Source organism: Brachionichthys hirsutus, chromosome 17 (genome assembly GCF_040956055.1).
Source record: "Brachionichthys hirsutus isolate HB-005 chromosome 17, CSIRO-AGI_Bhir_v1, whole genome shotgun sequence".
Taxonomy (NCBI): Eukaryota; Metazoa; Chordata; class Actinopteri; order Lophiiformes; family Brachionichthyidae; genus Brachionichthys; species Brachionichthys hirsutus.
The window spans coordinates 10,927,474-10,944,594 of NC_090913.1; the positions used below are offsets into that span (position 1 = coordinate 10,927,474).

The window sequence follows — 17,121 nt, forward strand, 5'->3', positions numbered from 1 at the left end:
TATGCCTTCGTGTATATTTAAATAAAACCTAGTTTTATGACACAAACATCATGACGGTTTTTGTTTTTTTGCCTGTAACCCAGAAAACTTTCTAAAACCAACTTTAGACTTTAAATAATAACCGAACGAAGGTTATTGTGGTTTACTTCGTGTTCTAATGTTACTGTGACTTAAATAAGTTGTAAGAATTATCATTCAATCGTTCACATTGTGTGTTTAGAAATGACCAATAGAAAGGTAGTTAAGTGTTACTAAATTATATGCATCTGAAAAGGAAAGGCGTGGGAAGCCAGCGTGGGAGCAGGAAGCGTCTTATCTTGAATTCACTATCAGCGGAAGGAAGTCAAGGAACACCTGTCGGACGTGTACCTGCGTTCTGCCTGCATTCTCTGTTTCCACCGGCAGATGGCGCAATCCGAACACTTCATGGTTACTTCAAACATTAAACTGCTTACTTTCTTTTTTACTTTTATTTTACCGCAGAATGTAACCTAATTGTTTTTCTACTTTTATGCCGACTTCTTCCAGATGAAGGACTGGTCTTTAGTCGACGCGCGGCGCGGTGGTAAATCTCTTGGCCTAATTAAATCTTATGAAATCAGGGCCACACAGATGGACCCCCCCACACACACACACACCCCCGCCCACGCGTGGGACGTGCCGCGCACCAGGAGGTGTGCTCAGTTTGCGGCTTTGCGCACCAAGTGTCTTCAACGCAGTGTTGTTTGGAGCTTAAATGTCATGACGCGCTCCCCGAGGCTTTTACGCGCGCTAAAAACGGTGCGTTTTATGACGTTTCGCGTTGGAGCCGCTGCTCCGACATTTGATTGACGAGTCTGACTTTGACGTCCTGAAATATGGAGCCGCAGTTCCGCTGACGGGAGGAATGGGTCTCCAAAGCGCCGCCGCCTCGGTCCTTTGGACGCACATCTTGCCGCTGCTTTGCGCGCAGTCGCTCGCGCAGGTGTTCAACCTGACGCTGTCCGTGAAGGAGGGTCTGCCTGCGAAAACCATCGTTGGAGACCTCGGAGCGGGTTTACGCGGGCCGAGCAGCGGCTTCTTCATCTCGGAGAGCAGAGACTCGTACGTCTTCAGGGACCTGGAGATAGACGCCGACACGGGGATCATCTCCACGGCCGTGGTCCTGGACCGGGAGCGCAGGGACAGGTACGACTTCGTGGCCGCGACTCTCACAGGTGAGATGATTCGAGTGGAAATAGAGGTGAGGGACGTGAACGATCACGCGCCCGCCTTTCCCGCGGAGGAGGTCGACTTGGAGATGTCAGAGCTGAGCCCCCCGGGGAGTCGCTTACAGCTCCAAGGTGCTGAAGATGAGGATGAGGGTGAACTCGGGACGCGGGGGTACCGGATCACGGAGAGGGCGATGGGGGAGCTCTTCCACCTGGAGTATCGAAGCGGGTCCGAGGACAACCTGAGCCTGGATCTCGTCCTCGTGAACAAACTGGACAGAGAGACGCAGGATTTCTACTCCCTCACCGTCGAGGCCTTCGACGGCGGCGTCCCGGCCCGGACGGGGACGCTCAGGGTGAGCATCCGAGTCCTGGATGAGAACGACAACCCCCCCGCGTTCAGCCAGAGCGAATATCACGCCTCCCTGCGCGAGGACGCGCCGGCGGCGTCTCCCGTGTGTCGAGTTCACGCCGCTGACCTTGACCTCGGCGACAACGGCCGGGTCTCTTACGAGATCAACCGGCGTCAGAGCGACCCCGACGAGTTCTTCTCCGTCGACGAAGCCAGCGGGGCGGTGTCCCTCAACAAGCCCCTCGACTATGAGACGCAGCCCTTCCACGAGCTGATCGTCCGGGCGAGAGACAACGGGGCCCAGCCGGGGCACAGCACCAGCTTCGTCCGGGTGAAGGTTCTCAACGTCAACGACAACAGTCCCGCCATCGGCGTGATGTTCCTCAGCGAGACCGGAGAGGCGGCGGTGTCGGAGGCGGCGGGCGTCGGGGACTACGTCGCCCGGATCTCGGTGTCCGATCCGGACTCCGAGGAGCAGAGGGTCGCCGTCGCTCTCCACGGAGGCGACGGGAAGTTCGCCCTGAAGCAGGTGGACGACTTCCTGTATGCGATGTGCGTCAGCGGCGAACTGGACAGGGAGGAAACGGACCTGTACGAGGTGACGGTGCGGGCCTCAGATTCTGGGAGCCCACCCCTGAGCAGCGAGACTGTCTTCGTCCTGCGAGTGACCGACGCCAACGACTGCCGCCCGGTGTTCGAGAAGGACGAATACACCGTCAGCGTCGCTGAGGATGCGCCTCCCGGGAGTTCCCTGCTCCGGATCCAGGCCCGGGACGCCGACGAGGGCGTTAACGGCAACATCAGGTACTCCATCAGGTCCGGCCGGGACGGCCTGATCGGGATAGGCCCCGAGTCCGGCCTGGTCTCGACCGCTGCAGCTCTGGACAGAGAGGCGCGGATGCAGATCCGGTTCCTGGTGGTGGCGGCTGATGGAGGGGATCCGCCGCTGTCGTCCACGGCGACGGTCACGCTGCAGGTGGAGGACGTCAACGACAACGAGCCGGTGTTCCGGCAGCAGCTGTACAACGTGTCCGTGCCGGAGCACAGCGCGATCGGAAGCTGCTTCTTACAAGTACGTTGGAAAAATAAAGACGCGTGACCTTAAACTCTCGGGCCGCCAAAAAATCGCCAGAGCTGAAACGATTATCAATTAAATAGTGGATTCCTTCTTTCCTTCAGGACGGGAAACAAACGTAGTTCCGGGTTCTCGGTCTCACGAAGACAAACGTGGCCTTCAGGCGCGGCACAGAGACCCCGGTGTCCGTCCCCCGCGCACACAGATAGGACCCGCGTGGTGCCCGGTACCGCCAACGGGACAAACGGCGTCTTCTTTGGCGCTTTATTTAGAGAAGACGTCATTAGAGCTCTTTAAATGACTTTTAACGGCTGTTCGTTGCGTGTGTTCGCTCAGCAGACGATCAGAGAGCCCAGACGTCGACAGACTCCGTGACGTCAAAATAGCATTTTATTTAATGGAGTTTTAATTGGGATTATGGATTATGGATTATGGACTGCATTCATTCTTAGTGAGAGCTCCCAACTACCGGGCGCTCATAAACGTCCTGTGAACCACACCCTGCCGTTCTCAGAAGCCAATCAGAGCTTTGTCTGTGTCTCTTGATGTCCCTCTGGTCAAAGGTCATGGCGTGTGAGATGAGGTCACCTTTATGGCTCTGCCTGTAAGGTGTGGATCTGAGGCGTGTTGTTAAATCGCTTGTTTTTCCAGGCAGTGATATTTTTCACCCCGTGATGGGTGGGATTTTATTTTTTTATGCTTTTATTGTGTTGATTTAAGTGTTATGGACCAGCTGGCTAATGCTAGTTTTAGCATTAAATCAGCCCCCCCCCCCTTCAGGTCGTCGCCACGGACGCCGACGGCCCCGAGTTCGGCACGCTGCTCTACTCTCTGACCGACGGCTTTGACGAGCCGGACAAACACCCCCTCTTCAAGGTGGACCCCCAGACGGGGGCGCTGTGTGTGTCTCAGGATATCGATGGAGACGGCAAACAGACGTTCTTTGACGTTCTAATCAAAGCTGAAGACCCGGTGAGCGGACGCCGTCTGCCGTCCCCACGCGGTCCACATCCTTTTTGTCTCCTCGGTGAACCTTTTGTCCCTTTTGTCTCTTTTCAAACGCCAGGGCGGCCTGAGCGCCCAGACCTACGTCCACATCGAGGTGGAGGACCTGAACGACAACGCCCCCGTGTTTAACCCCGACCGCTACTCCACGAGCATCGGCAGCCACACGCCGCCCGGCACGGAAATCCTCAATGTCATCGCCACCGACCGGGACTCGGGCGGGTTCGGGCGCGTCACCTATGATGTCCTGCCCGGTGACGTGTCCGGTCTGTTTGCACTGGACAAACAAACAGGTGTTTTTACTGCTATTGCTATATGATCGTAAGTATGGTGGCCTGAAGGGTCAAAAACAACAATCCTCCCACCCCTACAGGAATGATCTTCCTGACCGCCGCCCTGACCCGCCTGGGTGCCGCTACCGTGAAGCTCCTGGTGTCGGCGCAGGACGGGGGTGGCTTGACCTCGGTCAGGCCTGCAGAGGTCACCATCGACGTGTTACGCGGCGCTCAGGCTCCGGCGGCGTTCCAGAGGTCACGCTACACCTTCGCGGTGCCCGAGGACGCCCCGCCAGGGACGTCGGTGGGGACGGTGGCGGCCGCCAGCCCGACGGGTGAGTTGTCTTTTAAAGAGGGGAGGAGCTTCGAACCAATCCCGCCTGTCGTAAATGTCCCGCCGTGCTTTTCATCACTCACCTTGTCAGTGGGCCTCCATTGCAGGTCAGGTGACCTAAATCCTGTGTTGGGATTGGCTGCTGATATATGAGTGTAGAAAATGAACTTTTACGCTTGAAGTTTTAGCTTTAAAAAAAAAAAAAAGGGACACGTCCAACGCAGGTCGGATCATGAGGATTGACTCAGTCGTTATATTACGCTGCTCAGATTAGGACATTATGTTTTTGTGATTGTTACCGTGGCAATGGAATCTCCTCCCAGACATGAAGAGGCAGGCGGTAAAGAAGAAAGCTGCGGTTTAATCTTTAATCCTCTTTGGGCACACGATGATAAAAGTACAAAGACGGCACCACATGTCTCATTCTCACCTTAGAGGTCAATGAGAGCCCGGTCCCAAAATAATCTACTGGATTAATGCAATAAGAATGTATTCTATTCTAAACATGTTTTTTTGGGGAGAGTTTATTCTGTGTATTTGCAGCTAGAAGAGGACAAACTGGAATCTGTTTGAAGCTAAGCAGCTTGTCTTCTGTCTAATGTCTGACCTCCTGTAACAAACCCCCCCTCTTGTTTGGGAGGGTATATCCCCCCCCCCCCCCGGTTTATCCCTTAGAGACCACTCGCTGCGCTGCCACACCAGACAGTCATTAAGGGTTGTCTAATCAATTAAGAGATTAACGCGTCGACGTGCAGAACCGGACCTGCCGGCCGGGCTCCGGCGCCGTTAAGCTTCCTGCTTGCTTCAGAGCGATGCGCCGACTTCACAAACACACGGAGCGGATTAACGGGATCTCCTGACCCGGCGCCGTCGTCCCTTCGTACGGCCGACCCGACGTCATTTTGCCGGGTTGTAAATACGTCTGTTTTCTCATCCCGGCAGACTCCGTGGGATCCGTATCCTACCGGATCTCGTCCGGAGACCCTCGGGGTTGGTTCTCCGTCCATCCGGAGTCCGGCCTGATCAGCAGCATCGAACCGCTGGACCACGAGTCCCAGCCGTACGTCCTGCTGGTTCTGCAGTCCTTCACCGACGCCTCCTCGGTTTACGGCACCGCCCAGGTCAACGTCACCGTCGGCGACGTCAATGACAACGCTCCGGCGTTCCCCCGGCTCAGCGACGCCGTCACGTTGTCTCGAAGCACCCCCCCAGGAACCGTGTTGTTCATCGCCCACGCGCACGACCGTGACAGCGGCGCAAACGGGAGGGTGCGGTACCACCTGAGGAGTACCGGGAACGGTACCTTTCTGGTCGACCGCCACCTCGGCGCAGTGGCGTTGAATCGGAGCTTGCCGGCGGGCCGCTGGCAGCGTTGGACCCTGGAGATCGTGGCTGAAGACGAGGGAGAACCTTCACGAAGCTCGACTCTGGTCCTCGCGGTCCACGTGGAGCGAAGCGCCGCCGAGGACGGCCTGGCCTTCGAGACGCTCGCCTACCAGGTGGAGATCGGCGAGGGCTTCCGGAGGGATTCCAGGGTCATCCAGGTGAGGGCGCAGCGGAGCCGGGGAACCCGCCGGGACTCGGGCATCACCTACGCCTTGAAGGCGGACGCCGGGCATTCCCCTGCCCCGTTTCGGATTCACCCGGACACCGGGTGGTTGTATCTCTCTCGCGGTTTGGACTACGAGACGGAATCCGCGTTTCGATTCCAAGTGTCGGCCTCGGCCGGGGCGGCTTCGCCGGCCGACGTGACGGCCGTCGCCACGGTGACGGTCCTGGTGCTGGACGCCAATGATAACGCCCCGGTGTTCAGCAGCGAGGTCTACTACTTCACGGTGTCCGAGGGGCCGTCTCCTCGGGGCCCGGTGGGAACGGTGAAGGCCACGGATGAAGATTCCGGGGGAAATGCCCGGCTCTCCTTCCTCCTGCTCTCGGATGGGAAGTTCTTCCGCATCAACGCCGAAACGGGTAAAGAGAAACGCCACGGCGCTGACGCCATCGCGTCGGACTCGGCCGCATCCTCGCCCCCCTCTCTGTTTTACAGGTGAGATCATCAACTGGGTGGCGCTGGACCGCGAGCGGCGCAGCCAGCACAGTCTGAAGGTGATGGTGACGGACCAGGGTCGCCCCCGGCTCAACGCCACCGCCGCCGTGCACATCCTGGTCACCGACATCAACGACAACGCACCACAGTTTACGCACCTGCCCGCCAGCAAGGAGCTCAGCGTCCAGGTACGGTTGGGATTCGCTACAGACGGTGTCCCCCTTTCTAACAAGGTGGGCGGGACAGAGGGAAGGCACCCGGCGCTGCTCGGAGTACCGCCGGGCGCCTTCATTTTGGATTTGTTGCAGATACGGGCCGGCCTCCCCGCAGGCTCGCTGGTCACCAACATGTTTGCCAAAGATTTGGACGCGGGGGAAAACGGAATCGTCGCCTTCTCGTTGATCGCGGGTGAGTTCGGCCCGGCGGACGCCATTACGACACGCCCCCCCCCCCCCCCCTCCTGTCGATGAGTCGCTGACCTCGCCGGCCTTTACGTCTCTTCTGTCTCTCAGTGGGGGAAGGGGCTGGACATTTTGAAATCGACAGAGAACGGGGAGACGTCCGAACGACGGCGCTTTTCACCCGCGACCCTGAGCCGTACTACACGTTGAAAATAACGGCCGAGGACGGCGGAGCAGCGCCTCTGGAGGACGCCGCCGTCCTTCATGTGCAGGTGCAACCCCAAAAAAAGCCTTGACTTACCCCCCCCCCCCCCCCCATAAGCTACAGAATTAGACTCTGTGTGTCCCGCCTGCAGGTCCATCGGGGGGAGGCCGTGCACGGCCGCTCCGATCACCACATCATGAGGCGTTTTTCGGTGAGGGAGGACGCCGAGCCGGCGACCGCTATCGGCTCCGCCAGCGTTTCCGAGAAAGGCACGTTCCACTATTCCATCGCCGAGGGCGACGGGAGCGTCCACTTTGGCGTCGACAGCTCCTCTGGCGACATCTACGTCAACCAGCCGCTGGACTACGAGTCGGCCGCGCGATGCGTCCTCATCGTTCAAGCGGAAGGCGCAGGACGCCATCCCAGAGCCAACGCGTCGGTGCTGGTCAGCGTGCTGGTGGAGGACGCAAACGACCACGCGCCCTGGTTCCCCGAGAAGCTGCTGGTGTTCGGTCTGTGGGAGGACGCCGCCGTGGGCTCGCTGGCGTTTACCTTTCACGCCAAAGACGCCGATGGGACGTTTCCCAACAGCGCCCTCCGCTACTCCATGACCTTTGAGCAGAAGCTCAGCGCGGCCTCGTCACGCTTCCCCTTTCAGATCGACCCTCACACGGGAAGCCTGACCGTTGTGGCGCCTTTGGACCGGGAGACGACCTCGAGTTTCGCCTTGACCGTCACGGCCACCGACCAGGCAGAAGCGCCGGACGAGCGCAAGCAGGCGTCGGTGACGGCTCAGGTCTTCCTGCTGGACGTGAACGACAACCGTCCCGTGTTTGTGTCGCTCGCCGCGGCGGGCGTGACGGAGGACGCGGAGGAGGGGAGTCTGCTGCATCACTTTGTGGCCATAGACGGCGATCTCGGCGAAAACGGACTCGTCTCCTACGCCGTGCTGGCTGGAAACCAGAACGGACTTTTTAGCTTGGAAGAAAAAACAGGTGAGAAAACGGCTTCTTCTTCAGGCTTCTGTTCTTCTCTTATCACAGGAACTATCCCCCCCCCCCAGGCCTCTTGTTCCTCTCAGCCCCTCTGGACTACGAGAGCCAGCGGTTCCACCGTCTGACCGTCCGGGCCCTGGACCACGGCCTGCCCCCGCTCTCCTCCACCCAGACCCTGACAGTGGAGGTGGGGGACGTGAACGACCAGGCTCCCGTCTTCAGCCAGAGCGTCTACAACGCCAGCGTGACGGAGAACAGAGACCCCGGCGAGCCGGTGATCCGCGTCTCGGCCTCCGATGAGGATTCAGGTGATTCTGACTATTTGACGGCGCGTTTAAACGCACGGTCGGTCTATTTTCTTTTAACTGTGATCCTTTTGGGAAGCTGCTGGGTGAGCTTCGGTTCTCGTTTAGACATGCAGTGTGCAGCAGGCGCGCCTAGATGGCAGCACCAGCATATGGCGATCGTGTTTGTGTGAGTTTCAGCTGAACTTTGACTCCGCAGTGAATCAAATGTTGTTTAATTGAAACAAACCCGTGCCCCCCCCGTATGTCGTGCTGCATGTTCACAACTCTGCACATCCGCCCTGCTGATTTTAGCCCGCTGCGCTCGGAGCCTCCCGCTCGCCATTCCCACCCGGCCATGTTGACTGTAGGTGGCGGCAGGACCGGTACGGGAGGGGTTTCTGCATGGACGGACATTCTTGTCCAAGAACAGCAAGCGCGGCTCCTCTGGGAGGTTTGGAAGCTCCTCCCTCGTGATGATGTCCATAATTTAAGCCATCTGTGCCAATAGGCGCCGTGTTTTCACCCGTCTCCACAAATCAGCGTGTCTGGCAGCTCGGCCCGGCTCTCCCACCAGTCCTATTTGATTATCATTGCCCCCCCCAAAAGATGAACATGGGTTTGTGCCAGTGTTGGTTTCTGTATCTGGTTTCCATGTGTTGGAGCCAGTAAGAGGAAACACGTGCGACACCAGCGAATGTGACGGCGAGGCGTTTGTGTCCAGGATTGTACAATCGTAGGAACAATGAATGCAAATAAAGCCAAAACAAGTCAAAGCTACAACGTGACCTTTTACACACGTCAGAGATGCAACCCAGCAACGGGCGCTGGGAGCAACGCCCTGGAGCACGATGGCCTTTACACATGATCTGGTTGCAAACGGCTTCAAAATGACAGCGTTTAAAATGAAGCACGGTTCCATGTTTCATTGAACGTTGCATCCAATCACTGTCCGGCGCAGCCAATGAGAAGCGGGGCCAACCTCGTAGCTGCATTTCTGCGTGATATAAAACTCGTGCTTAACCAGTCGGAGAGTAATTCCAAAGCTAACTATTCCTGCTAGCTTATGTGCGGCTGCCAATGGAGAAACCACCAGACCTGAAAGCAGCAGAGCCGCGGGGCTCGGAGTTTTGGCTTTTCGCCCCCCCCCCCATCAAGTTTTAAAGGTGGGACGCACAAAGTAGATTCTGTTTTCAATTTAGCATCAGATGCTCGGTGTGAAGCGGTAGCTGATCCTGATGTGGAGTTGATGCGAGTTCTAACAAAGGAATAAAATGGTTTCATCTTTGGTGGAGAAAATGAACACTGAAGGAAAATATCTGATTATAAACCAAGAGACGTATTTATTATGTCTTGTTAGATATATAATTTGTCTGAGTTGATCTGACTTTTTGGGTTGAGGCTGAGCTGACTGCTTAACGCTTGTCCTCCAGAGGAGAACGCCGTGGTGTGGTACAGTCTGCTGCCCGGCCCCGGGTACGAGCGCTTCAGCATCAACCCTTACACCGGTTTGATCACCACCACCTCCTACCTGGACAGGGAGCAGCAGCAGCACTTCACCCTCAGAGGTAGGACACGATTCTCCCGTATATGCGAGGTTCCTGCCACCGGCTCAGATTTTTCCTACTTAGGAGGTCATAAAGTGTGAAGTTGCTGCAGACGTTCTCAGAGCGGCGGCTCTGACGTCGAACCTCTGACTGCTGCCGCCCCCCGCCGCCTTCTGAAGGAGTGTTTTCCTACAGTCTATCGCGGGAATCGGCAATTACAGCGAAACGTCTCGGCAGTGTTTGGTGATAAACTGCTTGCAGATGTTCTGTCATAATATTTGACCAGTCGGCAGATTGATGATCGATTTCAATACGATAACAGAATCCACACGACATGAAAACATGAACGTTTTTGAACCTGTACTGGGCTTTTATCTGGTTGCGCATGAAAATAAATGGTTATCTTTCACTGTGTATTAAAATCTCACTATACTTTAACGGTGTACTTTGAAGGCTGGAATTTTATTTTCATTCTGGTGATCAGCACTGCTATTAGTATGTCAAAAAATCATCATCAGTATGACGCCACCAAGGTTTCTATGACGACTTGCATGTGACTTTCTGGTGATCCCTCCCTGCAGTTCAGGGCCGGGACAGCGGCCCCCGGCCTCTGTCGGGTACGACCACGGTGCTCTGCTCCGTTCTGGACGACAACGACAACCCTCCAGAGTTCACGCAGTCGTCCTTCCAGATCAGCCTCCCAGAAAACCTTCCTCCCGGGGCCGTTCACGCCGCTCGGGCCTCTGATCCAGACCGCGGGGAAAACGGAACTATACATTACTCCATATTAGGTGAGGAACCGGCGCCTTCCTGTTGAAAGTCGTGTGTAAGATACGAGTTGTGAAAAGTCGTCCCTCGCTTTCCGTCCACTGTCCTCAGGCGACGACTACGGAGGTCGCTTCACCGTGGACAGCCACACGGGGGCCATCAGCACCACACGGGTCCTTGACCGTGAGGAAAGGCAGAACTACACGCTCACCCTCCAGGCCCGTGACCGTGGCCCCGCCCCGCTTAGCTCCACCACTCGGCTCCAGCTGGTCCTCCTGGACCAGAATGATAACGTCCCGTCCTTCACCCGTAAGAGCTACTACGCCTCCATCAGCGAGGGCCTACCCCCGGGGGCCGAGGTCCTGCACCTCGCCGCCTTCGATCCGGACGACGGGCCCAATGGGGAGGTGGCCTACTCCCTGACAGAAGACAGCAGCCAGGGGGGCTTCTCGGTGGATGTCCTGACGGGTGTGATCTACACCACCAGGTCTCTGGACAGAGAGCGCCGAGCTCAGTACACCCTCAGAGCCGTGGCGACCGACGGCTGCAGCCAAGGGCCGCTGAGCGCCGCCGCCTCGGTCGCCATCCAGGTTCTGGACGTGAACGACAACTTCCCGGTCTGCGACCAGAACCCAATCAACGCATGGGTCTCCACGAGGACTCTGCCAAACCAGATAGTTACCACGGTGACGGCGACAGACGGCGACCAGGGCGAGAACGGGACCATAGAGTTCACGTTATCGGACGAGGAAAATCTGTTTGCCGTCGACGGAGAAACGGGAGACGTTTCCCTGAGAAGACGAGTGAGGGCCGGGTTCTCCGGGACGAGGCTGCAGGTTGTGGCTTCGGACCGGGGACGACCTGCTTTAAGCGCCACCTGCTTGTTGTTCATCCATCTGAAGGGAGAACACGAAGGGCTGCAGTTCACAAACAAAGCGTACAACGCGACGGTCGGGGAGAACAGCAGCGCCGGTGCGTCGTGCCGTCGTTTTAGCTTCGGAATTTGCAGCCGCGCTTCAAAGGCCCTCCTTGATCTCTTTCGTTTTCCTTATCAAGGCACTTGGATTGCAAAAGTGGAGGCCAGCGACCCAACCAGCAGCAGACAAAGGATCACGTACGACATTTTCAGCGGCAACGACGATCACATTTTCTCCATCGATCGTCACACTGGTATGAAACATTTCATTTTGCAAGAAAAAGATTCCTTTGTCCATCCATCCCTGTTTATTCTGAGCTGATGGCGTTCCTGTCAAGTGTGCAGGAACGCCATGCAGTGATGTCATCAATATGCTAATAGCAGGAATTGATATTCAGCATCTATTTGACTTTTTCTGTCGGGTTCATCTGGCTGTGTTTACGCAGGTACAAGGTGTCTGTAACGATTGTGATTTCATCCAGGTGAGATCCGCGTGCAGAAAGACAACGCCCTGGACGCGGAGGCGAGTCCGGGGATCCAGCTGGTGGTGCTCGCCGACAACGGGCTGCAGACGTCCCACTGCAGGGTCTCCGTCACCCTGCTGGACATCAACGACAACCCACCGGTGTTTGAACACAGCGGCTACAGGACGGCTGTGTGGGAGGGGCAACCGCACAACACCTACGTCATGCAGGTCTAAACACTCTGACCCAACAAGCGCGAAAGCAGGGACGTCCTGCGTTCGTTATTAATGAGGAATGCGTGTTTATTTTTGCAGGTCTTCGCGTCTGACGCTGACAGCGGGACGAACAGACAGATTGAGTACTCCATATTATCCGGTAACCTTAACGACGCGTTCATTTTGGACTCTGTTCGGGGGATTCTTGCAACCAATGTCGTACTGGATCGAGAAATCACCCCAACGTACAAGTAAGCTTCTAGTATTTTTAGATTAAAAAAAAAAAAAAAAAAAAAATCATTTATAGAAAGATTCTTATCTTTATAATTACGGAGACGCCCATCGTAAGCAACTTCTGTCGTGATGCAACATTTACTAGCATGCACTCATTAGTTGCTTCCTGCCTGTGAATTCAGGTTGATTCTACAAGCGGTCGACGGAGGGAATCCTCCGCTCAGCGGCACGGCCGCCATCAGAGTCCTGGTGGTGGACGTCAACGACAACAGCCCGACCATCCCTCCCGTGGGGCCCGTGGTCATAACGGAGAGTAAGACTCTCTTTGCTCTCAACAGTTCGGCTGTGTCCAGCGTGTCTTTTAACGCCGTCTGTTTGATCTTAGATTTGCCGGCGGGCTACATGGTCGCTCAGATCACTGCCAACGACGTGGACCTGAACTCTGCCATCGCCTTCAGCTTCCCAGGCAACAGGAGCAGCAACGTTCCCTTCGCCATTGACCGATACACCGGCGCGGTTACCCTGACTCGAGCCCTGGACTATGAGGAGCAGACGGAGTACACGCTGGTGGTCTGGGCATCGGACTCCCTCCACGAGACCACAGGGGAGGTCAAAGTTCAAGTGCTTGATGTCAATGACAATGCTCCGGTCTTCACGGAGCTCTCCTACCAGGTAGAGGTGATTTAGAAGGGAGGGAAGGTCAGCAAGCGTTTAACAAAAGCATCTACTTGTACCACTGTCACTGTCTCATTTGCCATTTGTCATCTTCAAGGTGGAGCTCTCCGAGCTGGTTTTAGCAGACACGCTAGTTTTGTCCGTGTCTGCTACCGATAGAGACTCTGGACTCAATGGCAAGATCGTCTACAGACTGCTCTCGTCTCCTCCGCAAGGCTTTTACATCCAGCCAGACAACGGTGAGCGTTTGCCTGACGGAGAGGACGCCTCGCACGGCGTTGCTGCACCGTTTGCTTGTTTGTCTTTGATTTGCATGCGTTGAGATAGAGTAGATCAGCCACGCTTAACCCTCGATCGCCCTCTCTAAAGTCAGCACAAGGACGAAGATCAGTCCTACAGAGCTGACGGGAAACCACTTGTCCTGAGTTCTGGCCAGTCTTTTCCAATACAGTGTGATTCATGGGCTGCTATCCGGTTTGAAATCCAAATTGCAGTATTGAACAAATCCATTCGTCTTGCTTTGTGGTGAGAAGCAGTAACGGGGGGCAAATTTGTATCACTGCGCACTAAAGCTCTACAAATCAAATCCTCTCTTTGTGGTGTGCTCTTCATTTTTGTCTTTTAGGGTCTCTTTTCACCAATAAGCCATTGAAGGCCATCACAAACAGCAACCTGGTCAATCTTTTGGTCGAGGCCAGAGATGACGGCGATCCTGTGCAGTCTGCAGTCACCTCAATAGATGTCCTGATTCTGGACACCAACGACCATGAGCCTTTGTTCCATCAAGACATCTACACGCTCACCGTTCCAGAAGACACGCCCACAGACATCGTCTTGCTGACGCTGTCTGCGGAAGACCAGGACTGGAGCCCTGAAAATACACATTTGGACTACGCAATCATCAAAGGAAACGAGGAGAGGCGATTCTGTCTGGAAGTCAAAATGATTCCGGTTGAGAATCGGATGAGGAATGTCGGGAAGCTTGTTCTGTGTAACCCTTTAGACCGTGAGACGACAGAGAGCTACGCACTAACAGTCAGCGTGTCCGATCGAGGAACGCCTCCATTGAACAGCTCTGCTGTCGTCACGGTAACCGTGACAGACTGCAACGACAATGCCCCCGTATTTTCCAGCTCGGAATACCATGCGCAGGTGAGCGAAAGCAGCCAAGTAGGCACCAGCCTGGTGCAGGTGGCTGCTCAGGACCCGGACCTGGGAGTCAATGGCCTGTTGCGGTATGACATTATCTCAGGGAACAGCAAAGGTCACCACAAGCTTGACCCCCTGTCTGGCCTTCTGGTGGTCAACCACTCACTTGACTATGAGGAAGACTCAAAGTATACCCTGACTGTCCGAGTGTCCGATGGCGGGGAATCATCGGAAGTACGTAAAGTGGCTTTTACAGTGGTGTTCATCAGAGTTTTGGATGAAAATGACAACACCCCATACTTCATGTTCCCTACTGCGAATTGTTCCGTGCTGGAGAACCTCCCAGCGTTCACCCACGCCTGTTCTGTCCACGCCGTTGACAATGACTTAGGCCCCTACGGCAAACTCGCCTACTCCATCCTGTCCTCCTGTTTTATGGATTATGGCAGGGGAAGCCCCGAGAAGAAGGAGGCCTTCGCCATCGATCCTCTAACGGGCGACATTCACACCAGACAGCCCTTTGACTATGAACGAGAAAGGGACTACTGCTTTATAGTTGAGGCCCGAGACAAAGGAGGCAAAGCAGCTACGGTGAGATTGCAGGTCACCATTAAAGGGGTGGATGAGTTCAGCCCCATCTTTACCCGAAAGCGGTACAACTTCCTCCTGCCACAAACCACCAATCTTGGAGAGACGGTTGGTTACGTGATGGCGTTGGACCGCGATGGAGGGATTGATGGGCTGGTGGAGTACTCGCTTCTGAGTTCGTCACCCTTTTTCTCAATCAATAAAACCACCGGGAACATTTTTGTGTCAGATCACGTATATCGCGCGAGAGGCAGCCACGCTAGCGAGGATGTGGTGAAGCTGGTGGTGTCTGCAGGTAGCCCCAAATTGGCCTCCCGGACTACAAACTGCCTGGTGTACATCAATATCTCCGGCTCGGCAGAGGCGCTCGGTGGGGTGGCTGTCGATGCGTACATGCTCAGTTTGAGTATCTCGCTAATCACGTTCCTCCTCGTCCTACTCATCTTTGTCAGCTTGGTTCTCAGGTACAAGATTAAGGAGGCTTCCATCAAAAAGGCTGCTGCCATGGCTGCGAACCTGAGCGACGGCTCTGGCTTGACTCGGAGATCCGATGACGAAATTCAAAGTGCCGTCTCTCTGCAGGAGATGAGACGGCCCAGCATCGCGGTTAGCAAAAGAGAGCCGTACAATCCGTCAGACTCGAGTGGCCGTGGATCGGCCGAAGGCGAGACTGCCGAGGACCAGGAGATCAAGCGGATTAACGCGTGCCCCTGTGAAAGGGACGAATCTGTTTATGGTACACAGACCACAGGAATCCCGCAATCTGCTTTATCAGGGGAGAACGTGTCCTGCCATTCTCTTGATTTAGGGCTAGAGCGTCTTGTCAATAAATGTTTGGTCTCCGGAATGGCCAGCACAGAAAGCCTCTACCACTTCAAAGTAGAAGGTGGAGGTGAGGAACTAATTCCTGCAATACTTAGGGCGAGGGATTTGGAGGAGGGCATGAGGACAAGCCGGTACGCTCCCCTCTCGGAAGCCCACGCCTGTTCGGATTCATTGGCTCATCTGGAGGAGCAGCTGCAAAGCAGCTATTGCTGGGACAGCATCTTGGATTGGGAGCCACGTTACCGGACTCTGGCCTCCGTCTTCACGGACATTGGGATGCTGCCTGATGAGGAGCTTCAAGGTGGCCGTGAGGACTTGGCAACGGAAGCAGGTTGCCTCTTGTACCCACCCCCTCTCATAACGGGCGTGGCTCAGCCTGGCATTAGAACTGTACGTCCACGAAAGCCGGGGCATATCCCAAGCCTGAGGAGAAAGCCCTCTCACCGCAAACATGCATATTCCCCCTTATCGAGGAACACGGGACTCACTCCATCAGCTATGACACCCAGTTTCTCCCCATCACTGTCTTCTCTTACTATTAGGACCCCTAGTGCCTCACCAGTTGTCTCTGAAACCGGTATTGGGGGCATCAGGCTGGACTCGGGGCCCCTTACTGCAAGCCTGCTGGAGACGGAAATGCAAGTATAAGACGCGAAGAGTGAAGCCCTTCGTTCTGTTGCGTCTGTTGAGGGGAGCAGCATCGAGGTTCATCTCAAAGGAGCGAACCAGGCCAAGTGTTATTTAACCGTAACTAAGTTATTTAACTCATTTGATTGGGGGTCATTTCATAACTGTCTTCTATAATATAACTAATATCTGCAAAAGCCCAGACTTGTCTTGTAATATATTCTTTTGTCAGCAAATTGATTATCAAATGATTTCTTGTAAACAGTTTCATACACAACTTGCAGCTTATCAGCGGAAAGTTGTCGAGGATCTTTCCAACTTTAAAAACTAAAGGTGACATCAGTTTGTGACTAAGTCGTTGTTCTGGAACAATAAATATATTGTTTTGAAATGAACCCATTGTTCCTTCCCTCTTCTTTGATTTGTGTGAGAACGGCATGTTGCGCTTCACTGTTGAACAGTTTGCAAAGAAGCAAATAACATTTCCTCCAAATTTTCTTCAGAATGTAAAAATTGCCGTGTTTCCGTGTTTCTGTTTGGCTGGTCGGTGTGTTTTAACAGTTTTAGGCCAACCTGCAGGAACACTGGTGCACATTAAACACAGTTTTCCTTCCTGTACACAGTATTCATTTCCAACAACCTGCAGCGCCTACCTCCATTAAATTACTGAATCTTTCTCAAGACAAGGCTTCAAGTTCAGAAAATAAAGCAGGAGCCATCTTCACAGTCAATAAATACCCCTCCCCCCTCTACAAACCAGTAGACATAGTGATTCTGGGGCTTTTGGATCTCATTCGAGTCTTAGAAGTCCGGCTGGGTTCTTCGCACCAGTTGGTAATCAAGCACTGATTGCAGGGCGTATTAGTGTTCCATGAGCAAATGGCACTGAGCAGCGTTAAAAAGTTAAGGCCAATAAAGGCCTGCAAACTGCGTAATGAGAAGCAATCATCTGT

General features: G+C 54.9%; 1 protein-coding gene across 1 annotated transcript; it reads left to right on the forward strand.

The window, feature by feature from the left end:
* Positions 1 to 886: 886 nt before the first annotated feature.
* On the forward strand, positions 887 to 16,092 carry dchs2 (dachsous cadherin-related 2). Its single transcript, XM_068751057.1, has 21 exons — positions 887 to 2,614; positions 3,398 to 3,589; positions 3,684 to 3,876; positions 3,996 to 4,232; positions 5,174 to 6,199; positions 6,276 to 6,463; positions 6,509 to 6,683; positions 6,788 to 6,948; positions 7,033 to 7,876; positions 7,963 to 8,184; positions 9,594 to 9,728; positions 10,289 to 10,498; positions 10,587 to 11,447; positions 11,532 to 11,645; positions 11,874 to 12,085; positions 12,170 to 12,321; positions 12,487 to 12,617; positions 12,690 to 12,976; positions 13,077 to 13,218; positions 13,605 to 15,931; positions 16,084 to 16,092. The coding sequence occupies exons 1-21, from the start codon at positions 887 to 889 to the stop codon at positions 16,090 to 16,092; spliced, it is 9,546 nt and encodes a 3,181-aa protein (XP_068607158.1).
* Positions 16,093 to 17,121: the final 1,029 nt, after the last annotated feature.

What these genes read in the sequence shown, in the direction of transcription:
- dchs2 (XM_068751057.1), top strand. Translation starts at nt 887, where the DNA reads ATGGGTCTCCAAAGCGCCGCCGCCTCGGTCCTTTGGACGCACATCTTG. An exon ending in GGCCTCCGATGAGGATTCAG is followed by an intron (nt 8,185 to 9,593) that starts GTGATTCTGACT and finishes CTTGTCCTCCAG; the next exon opens with AGGAGAACGCCGTGGTGTGG. An exon ending in TATACATTACTCCATATTAG is followed by an intron (nt 10,499 to 10,586) that starts GTGAGGAACCGG and finishes CACTGTCCTCAG; the next exon opens with GCGACGACTACGGAGGTCGC.